The sequence below is a fragment of the Periophthalmus magnuspinnatus genome, chromosome 21, assembly GCF_009829125.3.
Source record: "Periophthalmus magnuspinnatus isolate fPerMag1 chromosome 21, fPerMag1.2.pri, whole genome shotgun sequence".
NCBI lineage: Eukaryota > Metazoa > Chordata > Actinopteri > Gobiiformes > Gobiidae > Periophthalmus > Periophthalmus magnuspinnatus.
In genome coordinates this window covers 13,641,295-13,666,675 of record NC_047146.1, presented here as the reverse complement: position 1 = coordinate 13,666,675, position 25,381 = coordinate 13,641,295, and the positions used below count along the sequence as shown (strand labels likewise).

The 25,381-nt window shown below is 38.0% G+C and overlaps 2 protein-coding genes across 3 annotated transcripts; both read left to right on the top strand.

Annotated features, from left to right (window-relative positions):
• LOC117389095 (RNA-binding motif, single-stranded-interacting protein 1) lies at positions 1-17,329 on the top strand. Of its 2 annotated transcripts, none has more exons than XM_033986683.2 (13): positions 1-281; positions 5,328-5,494; positions 6,543-6,601; positions 7,923-8,014; positions 10,474-10,631; positions 12,035-12,114; positions 13,041-13,156; positions 13,490-13,539; positions 13,622-13,712; positions 13,792-13,842; positions 14,456-14,566; positions 15,417-15,497; positions 15,571-17,329. In XM_033986683.2, exons 1-13 carry the CDS (start codon positions 231-233, stop codon positions 15,637-15,639), a joined length of 1,176 nt encoding a protein of 391 aa, XP_033842574.1. In that variant the 5' UTR covers positions 1-230; the 3' UTR covers positions 15,640-17,329. The 2 variants fall into 2 exon arrangements, with proteins under 2 accessions (XP_033842574.1, XP_033842575.1); XM_033986684.2 differs by having other exon boundaries at positions 5-281; positions 13,625-13,712.
• Positions 17,330-18,194: 865 nt separating this feature from the next.
• Positions 18,195-24,848, top strand: cd302 (CD302 molecule). The gene is made up of 6 exons (XM_033986685.2): positions 18,195-18,581; positions 19,113-19,238; positions 19,309-19,419; positions 20,540-20,722; positions 22,566-22,586; positions 22,672-24,848. The coding sequence occupies exons 1-6, from the start codon at positions 18,473-18,475 to the stop codon at positions 22,872-22,874; spliced, it is 753 nt and encodes a 250-aa protein (XP_033842576.1). The 5' UTR covers positions 18,195-18,472; the 3' UTR covers positions 22,875-24,848.
• Positions 24,849-25,381: the final 533 nt, after the last annotated feature.

Here is a 25,381-nt window from a genome sequence, read left to right as displayed (position 1 = left end):
TGACTGCAAATCAATGAAGCCAGTCAAACAAACGGGGCTGGGCAGTCCAAGTTGGGACAATTCTCCGTGGAGGCTGTGGCCGAATAGACGACGACAATAATGCTATGTACCGCTAATATGTGCACACGCTACGGTTTCGGTCCTTTAGCGGAATAAGGAGACGCATTCACACTATTTCTACACTTAGTTGCTGGATTTGTAGCTTGAACATTCACGCATTTCAACTGAGGATGATTTTTGCCAATACTGGGAACCCACTGAGGACACCGTATCGCAAACAGGTAAGAAAACTGTGAATAACCACGGTATAACTTGCTCAAAGCCGAGTTTAACTTGTTTGACCCGGGTGCAGGCGCGTAAAACTTTAATGTTATGGTACGTTTGTGTGGAAAACGCCAGTTGTGTGTCTGCGTGCGTGACGTAAGATCCAGATAGGCGAGATAATTAAAATACCTGCTGACTGGGCTGCGCTTCAATCGAGCTCTGCTGTACTGAAACAAGCCAACTATTATGGGTTTATATGGGTTTATAGGTGAGTCAGGAAGACACCATGGATAGAAAAGGCGGTTTGGAGTTGTAGTCTTTTGTGTTAAGGCTCTTGCGTGTCTTTTTGTCAACAGAAAGTGATCATAAATGACGTTTAAATGACACCCACACTAACTTCTTTTCCAAACTAACAATTTGCACTGCATTTGAGCTAATTCCACATGTTTGACTACCCCTCCTTTAGTCATACTTTGACTTCCAAATAAAGTGGCTTCACCATGAGTGCACACACTTTGTTTGCTTTGGATGCTAGGATACTTCTGACTCCCTTGGGTTTAGCCAGGATACACTGTTATACATTTTATATAACCTAATGTATGATAAGGAAATTACAATGTTGATCTAGTGCTTTATAAATAGTCTAAGGGGGGCTATATTCATATATTCCATTGGATCTGGACTGTTATTACAGCACCATAAATCAATGAGTCAAGCATCATGAATAGGACATTGATGCAAATCCCAAGAGCTAGCCTTGTTTGTATTCTTGTAGCTTACTTTGCTTTATCGGAAACACTAGTTGATGTCATGCTAACCTTATTGGCATTTCTGTATTGTAAGCCTGCATAATTGGACATAGATGACTTATTGTTCACTGATGCATTCAATTTGTCCCAGTTGCATATAGATTTCAGCCGCCTTTAGCTAAAAAGCGGTGTACAGTAGGCTTATCTAGTCTTCTTATAGTGAAAGCTCTATGGGCGAGGTCTGGTACAGTAATGCCTCCAGTGTTTCCATCTCGGATATGACAGACTCTGCTGGTCTGGAGGGACCTGATAAGCTGCCGCCTTGTCCCATCAGATGTCACGTATATGTGTGTGGTCAGGCTAGTGGTATTGGCTATGAGCTAAAATTACTTTAGAGTACAAGAGAGAAGTCACTTTTCTGAGATTTGGGCCAAAGGCATCTTGAAAATTATTCCCACATGGCTTGCCCAGATGGTTTTGCTCATCGATAAAAATTGGCAAAAAACACAAAATTTGATGTTCTTGTAAAATATCTTTCTTTGGGGAGTCCAATTCTTAGGTTCCAGATTTGATTCAGAATCAGCATTTAACTGAAAATGTTTTCATAATGAACACACAGTTCTTTTATGCAGAAAATTGTTTGATTCACGTGTTATTCAATTTCACAGACTAAGAGAAATTAAGAAGGGCCAAATTAGATATGGTATTTATTCAAGCATAGAGTCTCAATCCTCTCATTTACCAGTTTTCTAGTACTTGTTATTATTAGTTGGTGCAGACCTATTTAGTATTTCATAGCATTGGAGCACATAATATATAGCAGTGTTTCCCAACCAGGGGTACAAGGACCCTGGGGGTAAGCGAGCACATTCCAGGGGGTACTTGGAATGATTTCAGATTCAAAAGGAAGGTGGCATTCAATGATATTTGAAAGGAATTTGAAGCACATTTTCCATTCTTAAGAATGTTTCTGTTTGATGAATTTGGCATAAATTGTAGAAAAGAAAATTTAATTGTTATAAGTGTGAATGTATTAAGAAACAGATTCATAATTACTAAAGAAACACCGCTACCATTGAAAGAGGATTCTCTGAATGTGAGATAAAGCTTAGGGGATATTCAAGACAGAAAGGGTTGGGAACTACTGATATATAGGGCTTGGCAATACTGCAAAATATATATATATATATATATATATCACACATTTTGCCCGTCTTATTACAAACTTTTAATCATTGTTATATGACACCAAGTTTCTTCTTCCTAAGTTTGAACTCTGCTCCAATCCACATGATTTACTGACTGAGAATTGTCTGTGGACCAAATAAAAATGTGATTAATTGAACATTATAAGGCTATACAGGAAACATTATAAGTGTACATTAACATAGGAGCACTTGAATAATGAGTTATGCGTTTGATATTGTACACAAAAGCTTTTTGGTTCCATTACCAGTTAGCTAATGCTGTATTCTAACCAGTACACTAATGGACCTGTGTGGTACGCCTGTAAAGAGCATTGTAAAATAAAGCTAGCAAAAACTGCATCAGTTGAACATTTACACATGCATTAGCTGAAGGGACTTTGAATTATTAATATCTCACATTTTATATCTATTATTCACTGTTCAAAAATAAACACAGAAAAATATGTGTCTTAAAAAGCCAAAATAGAATAATGATAAACATTAATACTGCGCTACCCAAAGATTGTTGATAAGATCTATAGCTAAACAACCCGTTAATTGTTAAACATCTGATTTTATGGTTGGATCTGGTTGGTACTGGGATGAGAGACCAATAGTAATATGGTTCTGTAGTGGGGCACCAGTAGGTCAGTGGTCGGAGCACTCATCCACAAACCTGAAGGCTGGCAGTTTGAACAAAGCTGGGACCAGTGCATATTGCAGTTGTGTCTCTGAGAAAGAGACAGTCCACATTGTAATATGATTAAAAGTGAATTTGTGTGAGCAATTCTGAAAAAACTGAAATATGCCCAAATGGCCCATGGCACCTATGTGTGTTTACATGTACTTTACTTTCATGTACTCTCTAGAGTTAGGATAGTATGATACAAAACATACTGCAATTTATGGGCCTTGCCATAGATTTGAAAATATCGATATCGACAAATATTGGAAATTCGATTGTAAAAATTAATTTTGGATCATCGCTACAAAAGGTTGACTCATTAACCTTCAACATTACACGCCACATCAGCAGTACTAACTCCAACCCATGTTTCTGCCTGTTGCACTGACAGCATACACTGACAGCACATAGCCACAGTGTAGAGCCTGAAGACATGACCCAGCCCAGCAGCCCGTCATCAGAGAACATCCTCCAGGCCAAAGTCCAGACTGGGGCCGCTGCTCTATCCTGTCACCGCCTCATGCTTGAGATTCCATTAGCTTCCTCTCAGCCTCTGATGTCTCTGAGAAGGAAGGAGGGGGAAGAGGGGGCATATTCAGACCAGACACAAATCCTCCAAGAAGAAAGTCCAATGTACCAATGTCTTTGTACAGTTAAAGCCCCAGTATGTAACTTTTTTGACAAAAAATAGACTAAAATAAAAGCGTATTTTTCATTATTAGTGTTTTTATTGCACTGAAAAGCATAGAAAAGCATGTGTACTGACTCACAAAACCGACTCTTATTTGTCCTGGAGGAGGGTGTCCTCCTGCTTGTTTCCATGGAAATGTTCCTGTGGTTATAATATTCCACAGTGTGGAACTTATCTGTCTTTCTATCGTGAATGTTCTGAAGTATTGTTTTAACTTTTGATTGCATGCAGTTGACTTTGCAGTTGCATCACTAGGCGGTTGGTTGTTTTGGAGATATGCAAAGTGAAGAATGTGAGGTATCTTGTCTGTAATAACAAAAACCTAAGAAAAGAAAGTCACGGTATAATCTTCCAAACAAGGGTAGCCTGAATCCAATTTGAATGGATTTTAAATATTTTTAATCAACAGGTCTGCAACCAATCATATAGTACCAAAAACATGTGATTTGGACCAGTTTTCAGATTTTGCAACTCTAAAGAATATTTGCACTGAAGTGTAGGGCTGTAAGATTAATCGCAATTGAATCAAAACACAATTGGCAAATTGCAAAAGCTGCAATTTTTGAAGTAGCATTAAAAAAAAACTAAAAACAAAATATCCTGTCTTATTCTGCATAAAACTGGTAACCCTGTAGTTTAGCCCGCTGCAAATATGTTATGAAATGTGATTCTTGTATTAGTTTCTCTGTTCATATTTCAGCCTTTTGTCAATTCTCATGGAAGCATTTACATTGTGAACTTTGAACAGAATCCTATTATTAAACCATAAATTGCAAATCTAATTGTGATTGCAATGTTTGTCAGAATCAACACATTCATTTAAGTCAATATTGCCCACGAGTCTGACAGGGGCAGAGCTACAGTTCCCTGAGGACACTGATTGTGCTGACCCTAAAAAGGAGATGGAGATTGCTGCGCATGTAGAAATGTATGTCCAAAATGGCTGTATTTTATCATTTAAACTGACAGCCAGCACCATGATTTATAAGCCTTTCCTGATATTGGTCAAATGTGTGACCTATTTCTGGATTGACTGATTTAAAAAAAAAAGCAGGATAGAAAGGTTCAAGACTAATCTATCTCCAACAGCCTATAGATCCCCTGATACCTAAAAGAGGAAGAATTTACAAGGATTTACTGCTTTTGTATTGCCCTCCACTACACAGAACAAGTCATTTTATAGAGTGTATAGAGATATTTCTGAAATTAACATGATATAAAAATGCAGTGTAACTTTTACAGTGAGTACACAACGTGCTAGTATCCAAGGAGATGCTATAGTTTTTCCTGGAATGTTACACACTATGACATTATCTTACTTATCTATATAGCAATTATTCATGTGTTTCATTACTTTAAAAATGCTATGACATGCACACTGGTGGTGTCACCTGCTTCTCTTTATGGATATAGATAAATTTAGTGTCATACTGTATAACCATGTAAAGGTCTCCATGGAGACAAGCTGATCTATTATCCACCAGAAAAGTTAGATAGTAGGCTGTTTTTTTCTGAAACCAGCAATCAAATGGAGAGAGTCAGTGTTTTCAACATCAGGTTTTAGTGATAGTGCTGTTTTAACTATAAATTAGTGAAGCTACCAATGTATTTAAAATGAGAGAAGGATCTCACCCACTGCATTAACTGTACATCACAAGGTTTACACGTGATAATGTAATGTTTTTGGGCACAGTAAATCCTCATTCACATTTTTCCAGATATTCATATACTTTTGTCTTGTGCCCCTGCAGCCCCCTGTACCCCCCTCGTCTCACCCGCCCATGGCCCCCACCAGCCCCAGCACCACCAGCAGCGGAGGCAGCACGGCCGGCTGGGAACAGCTCAGCAAAACCAACCTGTACATCCGCGGCCTGGTCCCCTCCACCACAGACCATGACCTGGTCAAGCTCTGCCAGGCGTGAGTCTACCACTTCCGCTCTGTGTTACACTTATTGATTCAGGGTATTGATCAAACACAGTTGTAGCTGGGCCTCACGAGGAAAGCTAGAGCACAGTTGAAGGCATGTTTTTATACCTCTTTTAGGTTTAAGTAGTGGCAGAAAGTTGTATTGTCCAGTCAGATAATATGAGCTAATATAAGGACCTTTAACATGGTAGACCTCATTTGAAGGCTTAGAAAGGCTTAGAAAGGGAAAATGTTGGACAGGAAACAGACTGAGAGGAAATACATTGAGGACAGTGACCGAGCTAGACCCCAGCACAGCCCCGCTAATGCTTGTGCTGCGTCATGGGAATCACAGAAGGGTCACATTTGAATTAGACTACTAGACCTTTACATGAGTGTCACTGAAATGGATGATCTTACTTATAAAGAAGGAATACATCGAGCCAAGCCATAAATGTTAGGATACCACTCCTGACTGCTTTCTTTTGTATTTGCAAGTGGAATGGTGAGTCAAACCTCTGCCTGTGTGATTAAAATGTTAGTCACAACCGTGGTTCCTGTGAACTACATTCTTACTGTATTTGACGATGGTTCACTGAAGACTAAACCACACTTGTTCCACATGGTTTAAAATTAGACTTCAGATAAAGGGAAGGTCGCAAGTTCACGATCTTTCACCCAGTTGAGCATTCAGTCTAATCCGAGGCTAAAATGCCCTCCGCTTTTACCGCTCATGGCTCCTATGTGTTTGTAATGTTTCAGAAAGTGAGAGCAGATCTTTAAAAGCCAGCACATTTACTGAACTCAAGTAAAATAAGTAGAGCATAAAGTCTCTCTGGCTGAATGATGCTTCAAACAGTTTGCCTACAGAAAAAGGCTCTGTGTGACTTTGTACTCACATGGTGGGGATTTTCAGCAGCCAATGGAAACCACTTCCTGTTTCTCATGTTTTCACAATGATGTCATACAGGCTCTTGCTCAACCCTTCCTCTTTGTCTGTTTTATAACATGTCTGCTACACAATCCCACTCACAACTCCACCTCTCTGCTTCTCCCCTAGGTACGGCAAAATCGTGTCTACAAAAGCCATTATGGACAAGACAACAAATAAATGCAAAGGTGGGTAGTACAATAATGGCCCCACTTGTATGTTTTACATTGTTCCAAATGATCAACCGTGCCCTGAGACAATTCACAAACCCTCATTAAAAGACAACTTCACTACACTTGCCCAAAGTTGGTGGACATCCAAAGTGTGAAATCCATCCAGACTTTACTCATTGGACAGAAATGTGGCTATGTCAAGCTGAGCAAGTGAGAAAACAAAACAGCCAGACAGCTCATGTTATTATAAGCTCCACGCCATTGTCTATTGGTGTGTCACTTCAGCAAGTCACTTCTCAGCAACGTATGCATTTACAAACCAAGTATAGGATAACAGTAATAGTACCAGCCGCCATTGCAACAAACTCTATCAAAGATGGGAAGTTGACTTGCATGGTGTTGGACATTTAGAGGCAAAAATAGAGGCAAAATCAGTAACATGTAGATAGTTTTATACATATAAGTGAGGGTGTGCCAAAAATGTTGTGATATTTAAAGGTGTTATGCCTAATTTTAAACATGTGAAAAACAGAATTTATTCACGTTAAACAGTTTGCAGTGGTCCAAAGTTATTTCTCACGTACCTTTATGCATTCAGAGCACCGTAATTATTCATTGTGATGAGTCTATAATCGTTTTTCACAACTCTCACAGACCAGAGCGGAGTTTGTGGAGTGGAGGCCGTGACTGTAAAGCTAACAATTAGCATGTTAATGTTCTCCATCTGATTATTGGACAATCACATGCTTTTCTAATTAGATGCAGACAGTATGCAGCAGTCTATATAGTACAATACAGTATATAAGTACTGGGACAAGACAAATTTAGCTCAAATACATGGGAAAAATCGTGTACAGAGCCTTTAATTAGTTGATACATTTTTGACATCCCAAGATGCTGTATCGATATATAGCCATATACTGAGTTTTGGCAGGACTACAATTTTATTGCTTGACTGTATTTAATGAACAGAATGTGCATTTAATGGTTTACGTAGAAATAATATTGTAAAAATGTATTTGTTCCTTCTAAAACTGTGATATATCATAGACTATAATATGCAATACATCACTTATATTGCATTGTCATTATTGTTTTGTGAGTCATGTATCAAATAGTATCAAATGAAATGGGACTTGCCACTAGGTGAGGTGTTTTTTAGTCAAAGGTAGTTCCAAATAAATAGAACCATATGATAACATGCTGAAATATGAAATCATGGTCTATAAAGGTTTCATATGAATCTCTATATGAAGTAAATGTGATATCCTTTGAATGCTCCATCTGACCTATGCTTCTAGCTATATATTAATATGGCCTTAACTGTTGGTTCCAGGATATGGTTTTGTGGACTTTGACAGCCCCGCTGCGGCTCAGAAAGCTGTGGCTGCCCTCAAGACGGCCGGTGTCCAAGCTCAGATGGCAAAGGTGAGGATTCATTACAGTCTAATCCTGATATCATGTCCATACAGTGAACCGCATATCAGCATTTCTCACCATCTGCAAAGTCCACAGCCGACAGCTCAGACACTCAGGTGAACGATAAAGACTTACTAAGCTCTCATATATTCAGTTTAGGAGACTGGTGGAATTGCTTTTTAGACATAGTGCCAGCGGATGGCAAGAATGTCACTTATACTGTTGCCAGATTGTCTGTGGCTGGCATCATAGTGGTAAAATGATGAAAGTGCCTCAGTCTCTTTTGGGACTAGTGTTTATCTTTTCTCTCAGATAGGAAATTCCTACCCACATACTGATTCTGTCACATAATCACTTTTTCAAAAAAGAGCAATGCCGCAGTGGATGCTCATGTTTCTGTGTATTTTAATAGTTTTACTGCAATGTCAATATTATTACAAGTTATAGTAAAACAAAAAGAACTTGCCTTAATTTACAAGTCAACTTAAATAAAAACTTAATAGACAAAACCCAGAATAAATCAAGTCAAATAGTGGACTTGGATAAGGAAAATCTTTAATAAAATCTACCTTTTTAAAAAACAAAAAAACAAAAAATACATCAGTAAATAGTAGATTTCTGTCAAATGCCGAACCTTTATGCAATTGTGATATATTTAGTTTATATATAATATGTGATATATTGCAGCCCTACTAGTTATATATTTTAATAAGAAATACTATTTAAAATGACTAGCTTAAATAATAGTTATGTATTATATTGTGTTGGTGATTTTTGCTACTCAATGTGCTTTTTTGTTACTCCCTGTTGAAGTGTATGTTAATGTTTACATTTTGTTGACTCACAAGCTCATAGTTCATACTCAGAACCCACAGTTCACTATTGCTTTGTTCTGAACACTGTGCTACGACGAGGTTTGTTTACAAATCATACGTCTTTCTTTCTCACGGCACGTACAGACTCTAGGGGCATACCGCTCACTACTCGAAGGCAGCCTTTAGCAGAGCAGAATGGCGTCAACAGTCAGGCTTTAGAGTGCACGGGTCGGGTTACAGTGCGCTGACAGCTCAATGACGTACTAGAGAAGGTATCCACTGTGGAGCTGTGCATTCAATCCCATTTAGAACAAGAGACCAGTCACCATGTCTGCTTAACATTGATATATTTAGTTGGACTGTCAATTTGAAGCTACGCAGAAGTTTTACGATACATTTTGCATGGAAGTTAAGTTTGTAGCAGTGAGGGCACGATTGTATTTCGGAAACATGTGCTCCGTGACCTTAAAACAGGAAGTAAATAGTGTGCGTTGTCATGGCGACCTGACATGGAGGGCTAAATGAGTTCCCATATAAAACGGGGAAAGAGTCCTTGGCCTGGTTCCCCTCTCCTGGGATCTGCAGAGCGTCTGACATGCCTCTGTGCACCCATTTGACTTTTTTAATTAAATAGAGCAGCTTGGAGCGGCCCGGTTGAGTTTAATCTGCGCATTGTTGTGGAAGGTGAATGCCTTTATGAACTCCAGACTTTACTTGTACAAAGACTGAATGAAAGGCTGGCAGTGTTCCCTTCCTGTCAATTATGTGAGATTCAATGAAGTCTCGTAAATGTGACCTGCATTTGCAAAAAATGGTTGTTTTGCAGGTCTGCTTTTTAAATGGGGTCTCACTAAAATGTCCTCTTGAATTATCTTGTAATCAACGACTGGCTCTGTTTGTAAAGTTGGAGTGATAAAATTTGTAAAATATTAGCAAAATAATGTTCAGATAATGTGGTGATTGCAAACACATTCTCAAAATATAGTTCACAGCACATTTTAATCATATCAGAGAGCATTAACGTTTAGAAGAAGACAGAAATAGAAACTAAGTAAGCTAGCAAAACAAATATTTTTCTACTTTTCTAGTCCAAGTCTAGTAATTAAATTATAAGAATAGTTTTGGCAGAAGGCTGAAGCCATATATGGGCACTCCCCTTAACCTTTGGATTCTGGAGGGGCACTCCCAATACCTCCCACAGTCTCAAGACATCCATGCTGAGCCTTGGTGACTCAATTTGATCTTGCATGAATGAGTATGAAGTGTTTGTCTGTGGTTGTCTGAAACAATAATCTTAATACTAGTAATCTCTGCTAATATTAACCAAAGCACACACCTCTTGCAACTAGTTTCCAGTGTCAGTCCCATGTATGGATATAGGCTGTTTTGCATTGTATTGTAGTAATCCAATAGGCTTCTGAAGCAGCTGCACTCTGATGAATATTAATGGGGAGAAGAACGCTCCCTGGAGGCCTGTCTTGTGTTTCTGCTGATACTGTAAAAACGTGGAAATAAATGAGTTGAAATGAACCGTGAACAGATCAGAACTGTAGAATTATTATTGGCTCCATTTGCAGAGGAAGATAAAACTCCAATATTGGGCTTGCTTAAGATTAAGATGTATTATTTATTGCGATATAATTTGTTTTTCAGCAACAAGAGCAAGACCCCACAAACCTGTACATCTCCAACTTGCCTCTGTCGATGGATGAGCAGGAGTTGGAAAACATGCTGAAGCACTTTGGTCAGGTCATATCCACCAGAATCCTACGAGACTCCAATGGAACCAGCAGAGGAGTAGGATTTGCAAGGTAACATCATTTAAAGCCATTGTAAAATGTATGTAAGTGTGGTTGACCTACTTAATAGTAAAGAGACAAGGACATAATTCTGTTTTTTTCTACTTTATTATATAGGTGTTATGTCTTATTTAGGTTACTTTTCTGGTATGGGTAGGCCACCTGCTTGTCTCCATGAACATGTTCTTATTTTGCTTGGGAAGTTCCACACTATGGCATTAAACATGTCTTTCTTGCACTTATACTGTGTTTTAATTGCTCTTAAATATCTGGAAAACAAGCACTGTTATTGTGAGCGAGGTTGCAGGTCAAATCTCCACAGATCTGACCTGCAACTTGGCTTGGTGGCATTATCTGCTTGTTTCAATGGAAATAGATAAGTTTAATGTCGTGCTGTGTAACATTATGGACAAAGTAATAACATCTCCATGGAGACAAACATTTGGTAGCAGACCCTCCACTTATGTGGCATTTCTTACTATATTTTGCAAATTGTAGGCAAGGCAAGGCAAGTTTATTTGTATAGCACAATTCGTACACAAGGTAATTCAAAGTGCTTTACAAAATAAGAAAGACATTAAAATCACACAAATCAAAACATAAATAATCACAAATAATCATCATAAATTTACCATTAAAAGAGAAGAGTGCAGAATAAAAACCTTTCAGTCGTATGCACAGCTGAACAGAACCGTTTTGAGCCTGGATTTAAACATTGTCAAAGTAGAGGCCTGTCTCACATCTTCAGGAAGACTGTTCCAGGTTTTAGCTGCATAAAACTGAAACGCCGATTCCCCATGTTTAGTCCTGACTCTGGGCACCAGCAGGAGGCCGGTCCCTGAGGTCCTCAAATTGCGAGATGGTTCATATGGCACCAACATGTGGGAGATGTACTTTGGACCTAGGCCATGGAGAGACTTATACACAAGCAGAGCTGCTTTAAAGTCTATTCTTTGAGCTACAGGAAGCCAGTGCAGAGACCTGAGCACAGGACTTATGTGCTCATACTTCCTGGTTCTAGTCAGGACCCGAGCAGCAGCATTCTGGATGTACTGCAGCTGTGTTAAGGCTCGTTTGGAGAGGCCAATGAGCAGGACGTTACAGTAGTCTAACCTACTGGAGACAAATGCATGGATAAGTCTCTCTAAGTCTGGCTTTGACAGTATACCTTTGATTTTTGCAATGTTCTCTAGGTGGTAAAAAGCTGCAGATGTTATTGATTTGATGTGGCTGTTAAAGTTCAAGTCTGAGTCCATTATTACCCCTAGATTTCTAGCCTGAGTTGAAGGTTTTAGAGAGAGAGACTGGAGGTGACTGCTGACACTTTCTCTATGTTTCTGTGCTGTATGTCACAATATATTTTTAACAGTACGCTTAACTTGTAATGACTGTTTTCCATGTGTTCGCTACTACAGGATGGAGTCTACAGAGAAGTGTGATGCTGTCATTTCACACTTCAACGGAAAGTTTATAAAGACACCTGCAGGCGTACCAGGTGAGAAGCATGTGTAATTACCATGGTGTAAAACTCTACGGCAGTGCGTGCAGACATGGGAGGAGAGCACGCTTTAAAGTGCGCTGTATTAATGTCTAATGACTAGTGTGCACAGAATAAACTGGTCAGCCCACTGATTCATGTCTCCTGCAGGAGTCTGGAAGTCTGCTGCAGATGAGCTCATAGAAAAAAGAGCAGAGGAAAGGGCCTTGTGCGGCTGTCACTCCCACTCTAAGCTTTTTAATTGGATTATTTGACTGAAATAGTCTGTGCTGGTTCTGAGTGGGGAGGGGATTATAGCTCCACAGCTGCCAAACTAGATGTCTTCCAGGCTGACCAGGAAATGTGCAATGCTGGGAATGATTGCCGCTAGCTAGCAAATGCTAATCTTTAGCATTTATGTAAACATCTTTTATAGGTGTAAATTAAGCAAACTTTTAGAATTTGCAATTGGAAGTTGTTACAGTACTTAATAATAGTATTGTGTAGCTGACACATAATTGGTTTAATATTTACGTCTTGACAGTGGGTATTATTCAGTTGTATTTATTGTATTAAGGAAAGTGCTGTATAAATAAAGTATTTATTGCTATGAAGTATGGTTTTAACTTTCTATTTCCATGGAATCATACAGGTGGCATGCCACTCTCAGAAAGTTACACAGTTGCTTTAATAGTGCAACTGTCATTGTTATGAAATTTCTTTTGGCATGTGTTTTTGAGATTGTATAGTCCAGATAACGATTATTAATAGCAAAATACAATTACAGTTATTTTAGTAGTCGACTAGTCACAATTGATGAATTGTTGCAGCCCTAGTGTTCCATGACATTCTTTAGTATCTAAATAAATTACTTTGTTGCTGTTATTTAAAACTACCATTTGCACATAGAGCGTCAGTAAGTGTTTGTATGTTTGTCATTTCAGCACCTACAGAGCCGTTGTTGTGCAAGTTTGCTGATGGTGGACAGAAAAAGAGACAAAGTCAACATAAATTCTCTCAGAATGGCCGTGGTTGGGTGAGAGATGGAGACAGCAGACTGGTATGTTTCATCTATGTACAAAAGGAAATAAATGTATAATATATGTCCACAGTTAAAGAAAGCCAGCCATGATATTTTTTCTCAAATTAATTACACAACAATCGACTTTTTGGAGTTTTTTATCGTATCATAAAGTTTCCTCATCAAAGGGAGTGGACTCTGAATCTGAAACTTATTAAACATTGTAATATGTTGTTTTTGGCTAATATAGCATTTTCAAAATAATAAAAGGTAACATCTTTAAATGTATTGCATATGTAAATTCATAATATTTTGTAGGTCAGTGACTCTGCTTGTGCATTAAATCTGTGTGTCTGTGTGTTCTTCCCTCAGGCCGGGATGACGCTCACATACGACCCGAGTGCAGCTGCTCTACAGAATGGGTAAGCTTCACACAAAAGAGCAGTGTCATGTTACACTGGGACGCCATTGTTTTCATTTTCAAACATCTGAATCTTGTGTCAGCAGATTTTTCCCACCAGCGTACGGCATCGCAAACAGGATGATTGCGCAAACGTCCATGTCTCCTTACATGTCCTCAGTTTCACCGTACCAGGTTTGGTTTTGATTTCAAATTTTAGAAAGTTAGCTATTGATTCTGTTTGTGCTAACAGGGTCTCTGTGCAATGTTTCAGATGCAGAGCCCGTCCTGGATGCCCCATCAACCCTACATAATGCCCCATCCTGTAAGACATTTTTTCATCTAAGGCCATTCTCACTGTATAAACATGATTGAATTTATGTTGCATGTAAACATAAACAGTGATGAATACTTCTCACTTAAATTTACTCGAGTAACTTTTGAAGAAATTGTAATTTTCAGAGTAGACACCATTTTTTAGGAGCAACTGGATTCTTTCTTGAGTAAAAGTTTGGTTACTTTTCCCACTCAGTAATGCTATCTGACAGAAGGATTATATAAACAACATTTGAACATTCGCACTTCTTAAATCTTACCTTCAGATATGATTTGATTTGAAATGTTGAATGCGATATAGCAGGATAGGTGTCATTAATCAGAAATCACAATTTACAACACAATAAATTTTACATTCAGATTATTACTTTTTACTGTTACTGTTCTGTTACTTTTTACTTCCGCTCGAGTAATATTTTAAAGTAACATTATTCCTACACAATTTTGGTTACTGTATTCACCTCTGAATACACTGCTTATTAGAATTAACTATGAAAAGCTTGTTTATTTGTATAAAAAAAAAAGATCAACATTTCTGCATCCAGGAACATATCCACAACTCAGTCTGTATTTCTCTCCTAATAATTATTTTTCAATTCCAGGGAACAGTGATATCTCCCTCTATGGACCACTCTATGTCACTGCAGCCGGCCTCAGTGATAACGCCTCTCACACAGCAGATGAGCCACCTCACACTAGGAAACGCAGGAGCGGTGAGGAACAATACACCATATTTGATTTATATAGATGGGGATTACCAAAGACATCACAAAGCACACATTAGAGAGGGAAGGAGACACTGCATAAGTCTTCTGTCGCTGCCCTTCACTCCAAAACATATCCACATATTTTTTGGTTTCTGTTTTACCTAATTTAGTAATATTTTGGGTAAATATTTCCAGACAGTTGTTAAAAGTAACTGCAGTATGAGGGTCCATTTACATACATTTATTTCCTGATCTCACTGGCACAATGTTATGCCAAGCAAGGTGAGAAAATCCATGTTTTGTTATCCCAACTTGAACCCATTTAGTTCTGGTTCAGCCAAGGCTAGTCTTAAGAATTCCACACTAAATCTACTTTTCTGCCATGAAACTCTTTATATGGTGTTTTAATAGTATTGTCGTTGGTTTCTAGTCTGTTTTGGCCATTTTAGTGGAAACTAGGTAAATTTGCTGCTTTCTGGTCATAAACAGTCAAAAAAGTGAGTGCTGCTGCATTTTCAGGTACTATGTGACATCACACATGACTTCTCTAATTAAAGTCTAGTGTTTTTGATTACAAACCCCTAACTGCAGGGGTGGAGTTTGAAATGTGGATATCTGTTACACTAATCACAGTGCTCCTCATATGTCCAGACCCCGCCCCTCCTTCCTTCTCACTCTCCCTTTTAATCCTCCAAGTACTGTCCAATTTAGCAGCACTATTTTGAATGTGGTTGTGGGAGGAGTTTGGGTGTTTAGTGCCACTTTAACATTGAGTATACCCATTTTATTATTGAGTATACCCATTGAGTATACCCATTCTTATGATATTTATATTCTGTATTTGTTTTTCATCCAGTTTGTGGCAGCAAACACCCCTATACAAGGAGCCTTCATACCACAGTACACTCAAATGCAGTCTACTCCTGTTTCAGTAGAGGTACGTAGTATGACATCAGCCTGGCCAAATGCAATAACAACAGCAATTTAGAATATCTCTTCGCTGTTCCCAGGAAAACGGTGCCCAGTCAGTGGACTCATCTGGCAACCCTTCCCCATACGCCTATCAACAAACCAAGTAGTGCTGACAGTGATTACATTTGAATTCAAGATGCAACAATCAAGTCTACACATGCAAAGGAGCTGTCGCTGTTTTGCACAGGTTTTGCAAAACATGTTTTCAAAATTGTACAGAGTTTTATTTTGATACAAGAAACGTTTATTTTTTACAAAGGCTCATCACACAGTGGATCATGTAATTAGTGTGTATAGTGCATGAAAGACAATGTTGTTTTCTTTTTTCAGGTGATCTGAACTTTTGTGCTTGCTGTGTGAGTGTTGCTATGGTGATGTGTTTTGTCTTTTACTTTCTTTTTTGTGGACTTTCCTGTACTATCAGTCAGTCATACTCTGGTTAACTTTGCCTTAATGCTTTTATAGACCTCACTCTTCAGACACAAAATCATGTACAAGCTGATTTCTCTGGATGTAAATGTATTACTTTGTATGGCATGAAAGATGCTCTTTCCATTTTGCCTGTTCTGATTTCCTTTTGAGTGGTGTACATTGTTGGGATGGGGTATGAATTGGGACATTTTGTGGTTTGATTTGTTTTTATTTTTCACTCACTTAAAATGCAGACTTCAGTCAGTCTTGTGTTGGCAGAAATCCTCATGACCAACCTTTGGGTCCTGAATGCAGTTTAGTTTTGTTGCTTACTCCTTACTTTTTGAAAAGTATCCATTTGGCACTTTTCAGACCACCAAAGATCACAAATATGCAAGAAGTACACCCATTATGCAGATGTTAGTCGCATTATTTGGATAGTGTGCCTTTTTAAATTTTTCACTCACGATTATAGACAGAAGAATGAAGGAAGAATCCAAACTCATTTTATCAAAACAGCTTCTGTATTCTTTTAGTGTGGCACTAAACAGGTAGTTTTGATGAGATCGATATATTTTTTTCATCACACGGGGTTCTGCAGGCTTGTGCTATGATGTCTTTAAAGAAGCCTGTTCTCAAACCCAATGGTCAGCCAGACCAGTTTTCTACCTCACAGTGATGTGTCCTCTGTACATGTGCGGGTTAGCAGGTCCAGCCCGCCTCTCAGACCAAATGCCATGCTCAGGAGCTGGTACAGCCGTTTTACTTTCAGGTCATTTTAATACAAGTTTCTTCAGACTTATTTTCTATAATACGTTACTATTGGGAGATTGTTTATGTTGCGTTGCTGCTGCTTTTTTGCGTATGTGTGGTGGATTCAAGCTTGTTCATACTATTTCAGTTGTCTTGCAGCAGCGTTTCCTCGTTATTTTTAAATAACCTAAATTTCCTTTTATTGATGTGATATTTCTGTGTAATACGTGAGACTGAGAAGTGATACTGTCATGTAAAGGTTTATGCTGCTAGTGTTTGAACCAAGTGCCATAGAGCTGCAGAGGTGCATCACAGACAAATTGTTCCTAGTTACCACCATGTCAATTTGTCATTAAGTTATAAGAGAAAAACATTGTAATTTATGAAGATTTTTGTACAAAACGCTTGAGGAAATTCATAGTGCTATATGAAAGTTTATTGTTTTATTTCTTTTTTTAAACTTGTGCCACAGAATTGTCAGTGGCATTTGTACAGTTTGAGGAATGTTTCTGGTGTTTTTTTTTCTGTTTTATAGTGTTTGTTAAAGCCAAAGACTTTTTCAGCAGATTGTTGCCTAAGGTTTATTCTGTTCTCTTCTTTGACTTTTTTGAATTAAACTCAACTAAAAAAATACTGTTTTGTATATCTGTCTAGCCTAGGTATAATTTACATCACAGCCATGATGTGAATATACTGTAATAGAGTAATAGTTTAATGAAGTTCTTTACAAGTTACTAGACTGTAATTGTAAACCACAATGGCCATAAACCAGATTATAAGTGCTTCCATGGTGCATGGCCTGGCTGGGCCCATGGCTAACAGGAGGTGTGTTGAGGGGAGAATGGGGTAGTCGTGCACTGAGCTTGGATGTAGTATTGCGAAAGCTGGCTTTGCCACAGCAGATGGGTCCTCACGGTCTCCTGCAGGGTGTTGTGCCACTCTACGGGACGCCACGAGCTCCAGACGAGGAGCAAAACTCCGGCTCCAGCTGTCTGTGTTTGTGCCACCTACGCCTACAAGCAACAAAGCACCAGCCCTCTTTCCTCCGACACAACAAGCACACTGCCCCGGGGGCTGTCCTCACTGCTGACAGGAATGTGCAGGAAAGAATGTTTTCTACACACACAGTAGTACAAGGAGATCAAATCAACTGTTCTTAAAGATGCACCTTGCACAAACAGGTGACATCACCAAGCAAAGTGAAATATCAGATCTGTGGAGAAGCGGCCCCGCTCACAGTAAGAATTTCAAGGGATTTTTGAGTTATAAAAACACCTGTAATTAAATAAATGCTTGATGCATATTTTAATGGCATACCACGCACAATACGCCATACATTAATTAGATGTTTTATTACCTCATAGAGCGCAGTTTTGATCTGGATGACATGCGTAAAATGTGCGTTTTGGATTCAACAGAAACAAACCACGCAAACTCGAGCCACCGTCACAAACTGTGTATATTCCGCCATCTAGCGGCAGAAAGTGAACATTAACCCAGGAGTGCATGTGTACTGCGGAATAATCAGTGCCATCGCCTCCTTGTGTGCAGTTATTGATCTTTCCATGCGCTCCTGTGTCGCACTTCCAGCCTGTTAGTCATGTAGCTGAGAGTGAAAGTCCAAAATCAATCGTCAGGACAACTGCTCGAGCCTTGTTCTAGGTTCTTTGGGGTAAAAGTGGGAGGAGCGTTGAAAAGTGGAGGTGGTTACCATTGTCAGAACTAGAAAAACTTGCCAGGAAAGTGGGAGGTTTTTGAGTGGTGCTTGCTGCATGCATGGCGCCTGAACACGCAGTTATGGAGGCGCTGAAGAACAAGCCGCGGCGCTCTGTGCTCTTTTTGATATGCGTTTTGTGCCTTCAACTGCAGGGATCTTTCGCTGGAGGCAAGTCTTAAACACAGATCTCTCACTACAATAGAATCACGTCATGTGTTGTTATGGCGCAGTAATGTTATAGGCCTGTGTTTGGTGCGCACTCGCGTCTTTGGAGAGCTCTTTAGTTTCGTACGAGACTAGATTTTGGGAAGTGGCACAGGGCATTTAAGGATTTCGTAACAAATCAGTGCGTAGTTATGAAACAAGCAAGATCACAATGCAGAAATGTCGAGTGTTGTCTGGTTTGGAGAAGAACAGAACAGAATAGCAGGCTCAGTGGCCACGGTTTGTTTACCCTTGATATTTCAGAAAGCTTTTGAAAGCACGTGACAAAAGTGGGTCGTTATCCCAAACCACAACAAGGTTCAACTATACAAGGCAAGCAGTGAAACAAATCAGTCTTAATTCTTAAAAAGGAACAGCTGTTAAAGACTGAAACCAGCTGTAGCTTCATTTAAAGTGTGTCAATACAATCTGAATTATAAACATTAATTATTTTTCTGTGTCTTTATATCAATGCTTCATGTTTGTTTTCCTCAGACTGTCCAGCAGATGGAAGGATGTGGGTGCCTTTTAATGACAGATGTTACCATTTTGTGCATGGAGAAGAGGATGCCATCAAAAGCTACACCTTAGAAAGAGCAAAAACATTCTGCCAGGGATTTGGTTGGTAGTACATAAAAAAACCCGATCTGTATTCATTTCTGTATGATACATGTTGTCCTGTTATTCATAGAGCTTTTGACGATTCAGAGCGCAGAGGAGAACGACTTTGTCATGAAGTACAGTCCACAGGTGTGGAAAGGCAACGTCAATGTGTGGCTGGGAATGTTTTTTGACACAAACAGTTAAGTTCGGCACAACTGTCAACACTCAACAGCACATTTAAACTAAAAATAACCCAATAGGGAGGAAAAACTTGTGTCAAAATAGTCTACGTTCTTTTATAATACCCTATTTGTCTGTGTTTTTAAAGGTCCTATGTTATTTGACACTGGCTCATGTGAGTTTTTAGCCATGTTTATAATGTTGTTACCTCATCAAAAACATGTCTGAAGTTGCGTTTTATTTCTCACATGTTTGAGTAACCCTTTATTATTGATCTGTCTACATCGCCAAAGCTCAAAAGTTAATAGCTACCTTTTGCCTTTTTGTTTAGTAGAGTATGTAGGGTAAAAAAAACACAAGATGGAACAGAGTGTTTTCTATTTGATAGAAGAACTCTGCTGAAATGTGCAGGATATGTGTGTTAAACATGTGTGAATAAAACAAAACACAACTCCAGGTACGTTTGTGATGTGGGAACAAGATTATAACAGATAAAAAAATGTTGTAATATGTGCCATTTAAAAGTTTGACAAAGATATTCCATTGAAACTGTAATAAATTGTACACATTTATGATTACTAGGTGAATCCTCATGAATGTATAGTTTAAACAATATGTAGACAACTTGCACCATCCATTGTTAATCATATGCCAAACCTATGTAACGGTTTGTTCATTTGTATGACCTCTCATTTCTGAATAAGTCCAAGCTCAAAGGTGCAGACTTGTCTCCATGGAGGTATTATTGCTTTGCCTAGAATATTCCACAGTATACCATTAAAACTTGCCTATCTGCATGAAAACAAGAATGTCACCAAGCCAAGTTACAGGTCAGGAGAGGTAAGAATCCATGCTTTTAAAGATAATGAAAAAACATCTGTGATTGAATAGATGCAAGATAGACAAGCTTAATGCCATACTGTGGAACATTCCTGACAGACATAAGAACATCTCCATAGAGACAAGCAGAAAAGTTAACATAGTGCACCTTTTTAAGAACTTTCACACTATTATTTGAGGGGAAATCTACTTATTGCTCTAAAGTATTAGTTGTTTTAAATAATGAGATTTAGTTTGGGGACAAAAGTAGAGTTGAGTTGTTTAAAGTCAAATATTGTGTTGATTGCTTTGTTTCCTAGGTGAAGACATGAGGTGGCCGGGTAATGAGCCAGTGGAGTACATTAACTGGGAGTACAGCTCGTCCCCTTCAGACCTAGTGCCTGTGGACACGTGTGTTGCTCTGCACACTGTGTCCGGGAGGTGGGAGAATGTCAGCTGTCTGGACGAAGTGGAGAATGGAGTCGTGTGTGAGACTGCACAAAGTAAGACATAACCGGGACTGCTTTCAAAACAACTTTACCTGTCAGCTTGATTAAAAACATATACACATAGCTAGGGTGACCACATGAAATGGAAAAAGAGGGACAAGTGTGACACTGATAATAACAACATCATATGATTTTCAGTTTTTACCAATCATAAGACACAAACGGGGTAGCTCAGTGCACCCAAACAGCCATTTTTTAGCAAGAAAATAAAACAAATTATCATGTTTTGTAGGTAAACCTAGCTTTTTTTATACAATTCATGTGGCACCAATAAATAAGTAGGACATTCTCTAAATAAGTGGGAATTGGGACAGTGGCCAAAATGGCTTTGCAGGACATCCAAAAGGGACAGGTGGTCACAGTCAGTTCAGAGTGATGAAAAATGTGCACAGTTACCATAGCAATCAACAATTCAAAATAAAATATATATTGAATGGTACAAAGTACTCAAAAGGGAACATATAAAGAGGACGCTGAAAGAGTATTCAGTTAATATTTTCATGCCACAACATTTTTTTCACATTACCTCAATAGTGTAATTTTCTGTAAAGTCAAGACATAGTGTAATATTATGTCATAATGAGGGATACTTGTATTATGTTTATTATTTAAAAAAAGACTGTGCACCACTGTTTTAGTTCAGTTCAGTGAATAATGTTTTTCAGGTAAGTATGATTATCATGTAAGTATAAGATAGCTATGATTACTACCCATTACACACTAACAGCCGGTCCTAACCCTGTATTTGGTAACGGTGTAATCCAGTGTAATCTGAATCTTCTCATCTTTTAAAAATCCTAATTATACACACGCATGACATCACAAGTTGTTATTACTTCTGTGAGCTAAATTTTGTTCTGTAAATCGTTAAACATCCGTGAACTAAATATGTTATAATAATGGAAAAAAAATTATCAATCCGGCCCCCCCACCAAAACCTGTAGGCCAGAAAAGCTAATCAGAAGAAGGGACGGTCTGATTAAAGACAAATCTGATGCACTGAGGAGAAACTGGAATAACAAACAAAAATATTTCTTCCAAATACCAGCTACATTTTCAGTATCGGATCAGAAAACGCTCCTGTATTGCCAGTATCGATACTGGAACTGATGTTATTGATGTTTTTTTGGTTTTTTCCACCCGAACATATTTTTGTCTGATGCTTAAATCTCAACTAATGCATTATGAGACAAGTGTGAAATGACTGTGAAATGATTCAAGGGTATTATGCAAGTTTGTTAAATTTGTATTCTTAGTCAGCAATTTTTTTCCTTTTGGCATATTTAAAATACCCACATTTTGAAAGTCTATCAAATTTTGGATAACATTGTGAAAGCAGTTTTGAAGAAGTCTACTGAAGAAATGTATATTGCCAATCACTAGTGACAAAGACCAAAATGACCCAAATAATTCCGCTTGCATTTTGTTCCCAAATTGAACAGCCCTAGTACATAATGTTAAAGTACAAATACCTGAAATTTATACTTAAGTACATTTTTAAGTGGATATGTTTTACTTTTACTTCACTAGATTTGAGAGCAGGACTGAAAAACAAAAGTATTTTAGTATTGTTTGAGACCTGCTGAAAAGACTGAGGTGTTTCTATCTTTCTCTATTTATTTATTTATTTATTCTTTATGTGTCAGGGACCATGTACAAATTCATTAATCTAACAAAGGAAGAGATGAATTGTACTTTCCATCTACTTTATTTGAAACCCATTCATAACTTGACAATACACAAATTAAAACAGCTTTTATTCAGAAACAAAATTGAGTACTTCTTCCACAACCACTGGTCTCACAATGTCTTTCTCTTTTTTTTCTTTACATTTCAGAAACGGTGAACTCCACTCGCAGTAAGTTTTCTTCCTTTGAGACTCTTTAAGCCTTTTGTATGTGTTTGTTTATGGCACTGACCTTCCTCGCTTTGTCTCCCCTCAGAGCCAAACGCCGTGTTATCCGCCCTGGTCATTCTCAGCGTGGTGGCCATCATGGGAATCTCCGCCGTAATCTGGTTCCTGCAACAGAAACACAACGTCGGCTCGAGCTTTCTCTCCGCGTTCGAGTACCACCCTCCCTTCCGAGTCCTGGACAATGACCAGTCCTGCCTGGTGGAGACTGAGGAGACAGATAGTGTGCCATAGGTTAATTAGAACAAACCAGTTTCAAATAAGTCAGTGATTAATAAGTACGTTTTAATAATTGAAATTTTCTATGTCTATGGGTTGAGTTTGAGTGAAAGGGATAGTCCAGTATTTGGTAAAATGTCCACTGTTACATTTATATAATACCACAGGCTGGTGCATGTTAAAGGTCCTGTACCTGATTTTTATAATTTTTTTCTCCATGTATTTGAGCAAAATTTGCCCAGTGAAATTTATTGTCAGGTTATTCTGGAAGTGTGCAATAGCATGTTGTTGTAGCTTTATCGTCACTGCGGTTTCCGCTCTGGTCTCTGAAAGTTGTGAAAAGTGCTTATAAACACGGTGCGGAGAATTACTGGGACGCTCACTCTGTGTAAGGGAAGTGAGGAATAACTTTGGACCACTGCAAACTTTGTAAAAATCAGTTTTTCACATTTTTTAGACGGTAAAAATCAGGTACAGCACCTTTATTGGAGGCCTGTATTTAAGTTACAATACCAAAACCCAACCATAAATTTTTTTTTTTGTTGGCCTTGTAAGTGTGCAATCAGCAGACACCAACACTTTTTTGATGGGTATTTTAAGTATTTTAAGGAAATTCAAGACAGATTTGCTGACCATCTCCTCTTATTGTATTAGCCCCCCCTTTTTTAACTTGTTTTGATGATGACGGACACAATCCAGCAATCCTGTCTAAACCTTTTTGACATTTTAGAAAGAACTCGTTCAATAAGAGGCATTGTATTTAACTGATTTTAAAGCAAAATTGGTGTGAGTGAAGGCCACATCCTATTATTGATTTAGTACTGGAAAACATTGAATTTTATTTCACTTTCCTAGACTTAAATTCAAGTGCATACGTTGCCATGTTTTTATAATGATTACATTTGGTGAGATAATTGTGGTTAATAATTGTCATAGTTATAGCAGTTTGTGGTGATAGAATAAAATGTATGTCACCAATCCATCAAATTCCATCCAAATTTCCATACAAGGAACACATTTTTCTGACGGGTTAAACACTCATTTAAGAAAATAAAGTTGTGGTCACATGTTTTTATTTGTCTAATCTGACCTATTGTATGAATTCGATGAACTTTGGCCCTTGTCTATAGTCTATGGTGGCCAGTTAGGTAACACTTATGGATTTACCTCTGCACTACATTTGTTGCCGATGTCCAACCAGGATGTAAAATAATAAATTTAACCAAACTTTTTAAAGAACCTGTCATATGTACACTAAGCAAAAAGTTTAGCTGCTTTGATTTGTTTCTAAACTTTATGGAATAATGGAAATATTCATACAAAAGTGGTCTCAAATCCAAATACTGTATCATCCCTCAAAAGCAGCAGCTCATGTGATCTGAGGGCTTACTAACTTCACTATGGCACATCTTACCACTTTTGCTAAAATCAAGTGTTTTCTTGATATGAACTTGAATGTAGAATATGCATTTTTGGGAGATTACACATGGTTACGTCAGAGTATTAGTTAGCTGTGATTCTTTTCAATAGAGGCGTACTGTGCAGGTAAAGGGCTGCTGTAATGGAGTCACAGAACAATTAAACTGGCTCTGGAATTTTTAAAGTACTAAATGAAAATGTGCTCATTACATTTCAATTTCATTATTTCAATTTAATTTCAATTTAAACTACATAATAGTGAACACTGAATGTCCTCTGAAATTACAATTTTATTTTATTTGTTTTAGAATTGTTAGTGTTAAGACAATCAATATTTTGCTATTGATGTGAATTCAGAATGTTGCAAGTTGCCTTTCCATGTTTTGTAAATGTGATGTGATGGCCTTAAAGCAGCAGCATGATTGCTTCTGTATAAAAGGAGTGAACAATTTGGCAGTTTCTGAGCCCTAATGTTTTGCAAAATAAAGCTTGTTTAAATTTTTTTTTTCCTATTCGAGTTATTACCCTTAAAATATTAAAATGAAACCAAATTGAATGGAAAATATTTAGAAAGAATGTGAATATGTGATTTGGGTGTATGTCTATGACTAAATGAATGCATGTAGGCCTATATGACCATGTAAATGATAATGTATAGATTTAAACGTGGCCACAAGGTGGAACAATTGCTGCAATAGCTGCATGTGACTATGTGGTACTTAGGCTATGTTGATACATATATAAAATTTAATGTGAGACCTACAATCTGTGGGTCATGGAACTGACAATAGTAGTCAAGTACCAAACCAAAAAAATTTTTTGTGTAATCAGTTTTGTAATAAGGCAGAGTCTCACAGTATTATCTCTCAAAATACTGGAAAAAAAAATGCATCTTTGACTAAGGAACAGCTTATTCAGCTGGACAAGGCAACAATCTTAACAGTAGAGGGCACTGACCAACAATAGATTGTGTTTAGAAAGACAAAAAAAAAACTTTGTCCAAGTCCAACTTAGTGGAATACAGTATAACATTATACTATAATGTTTCCCTGTCCATCAGTCATGAATAATGCAATGCCATATAAAATCATATAAAATGGGAT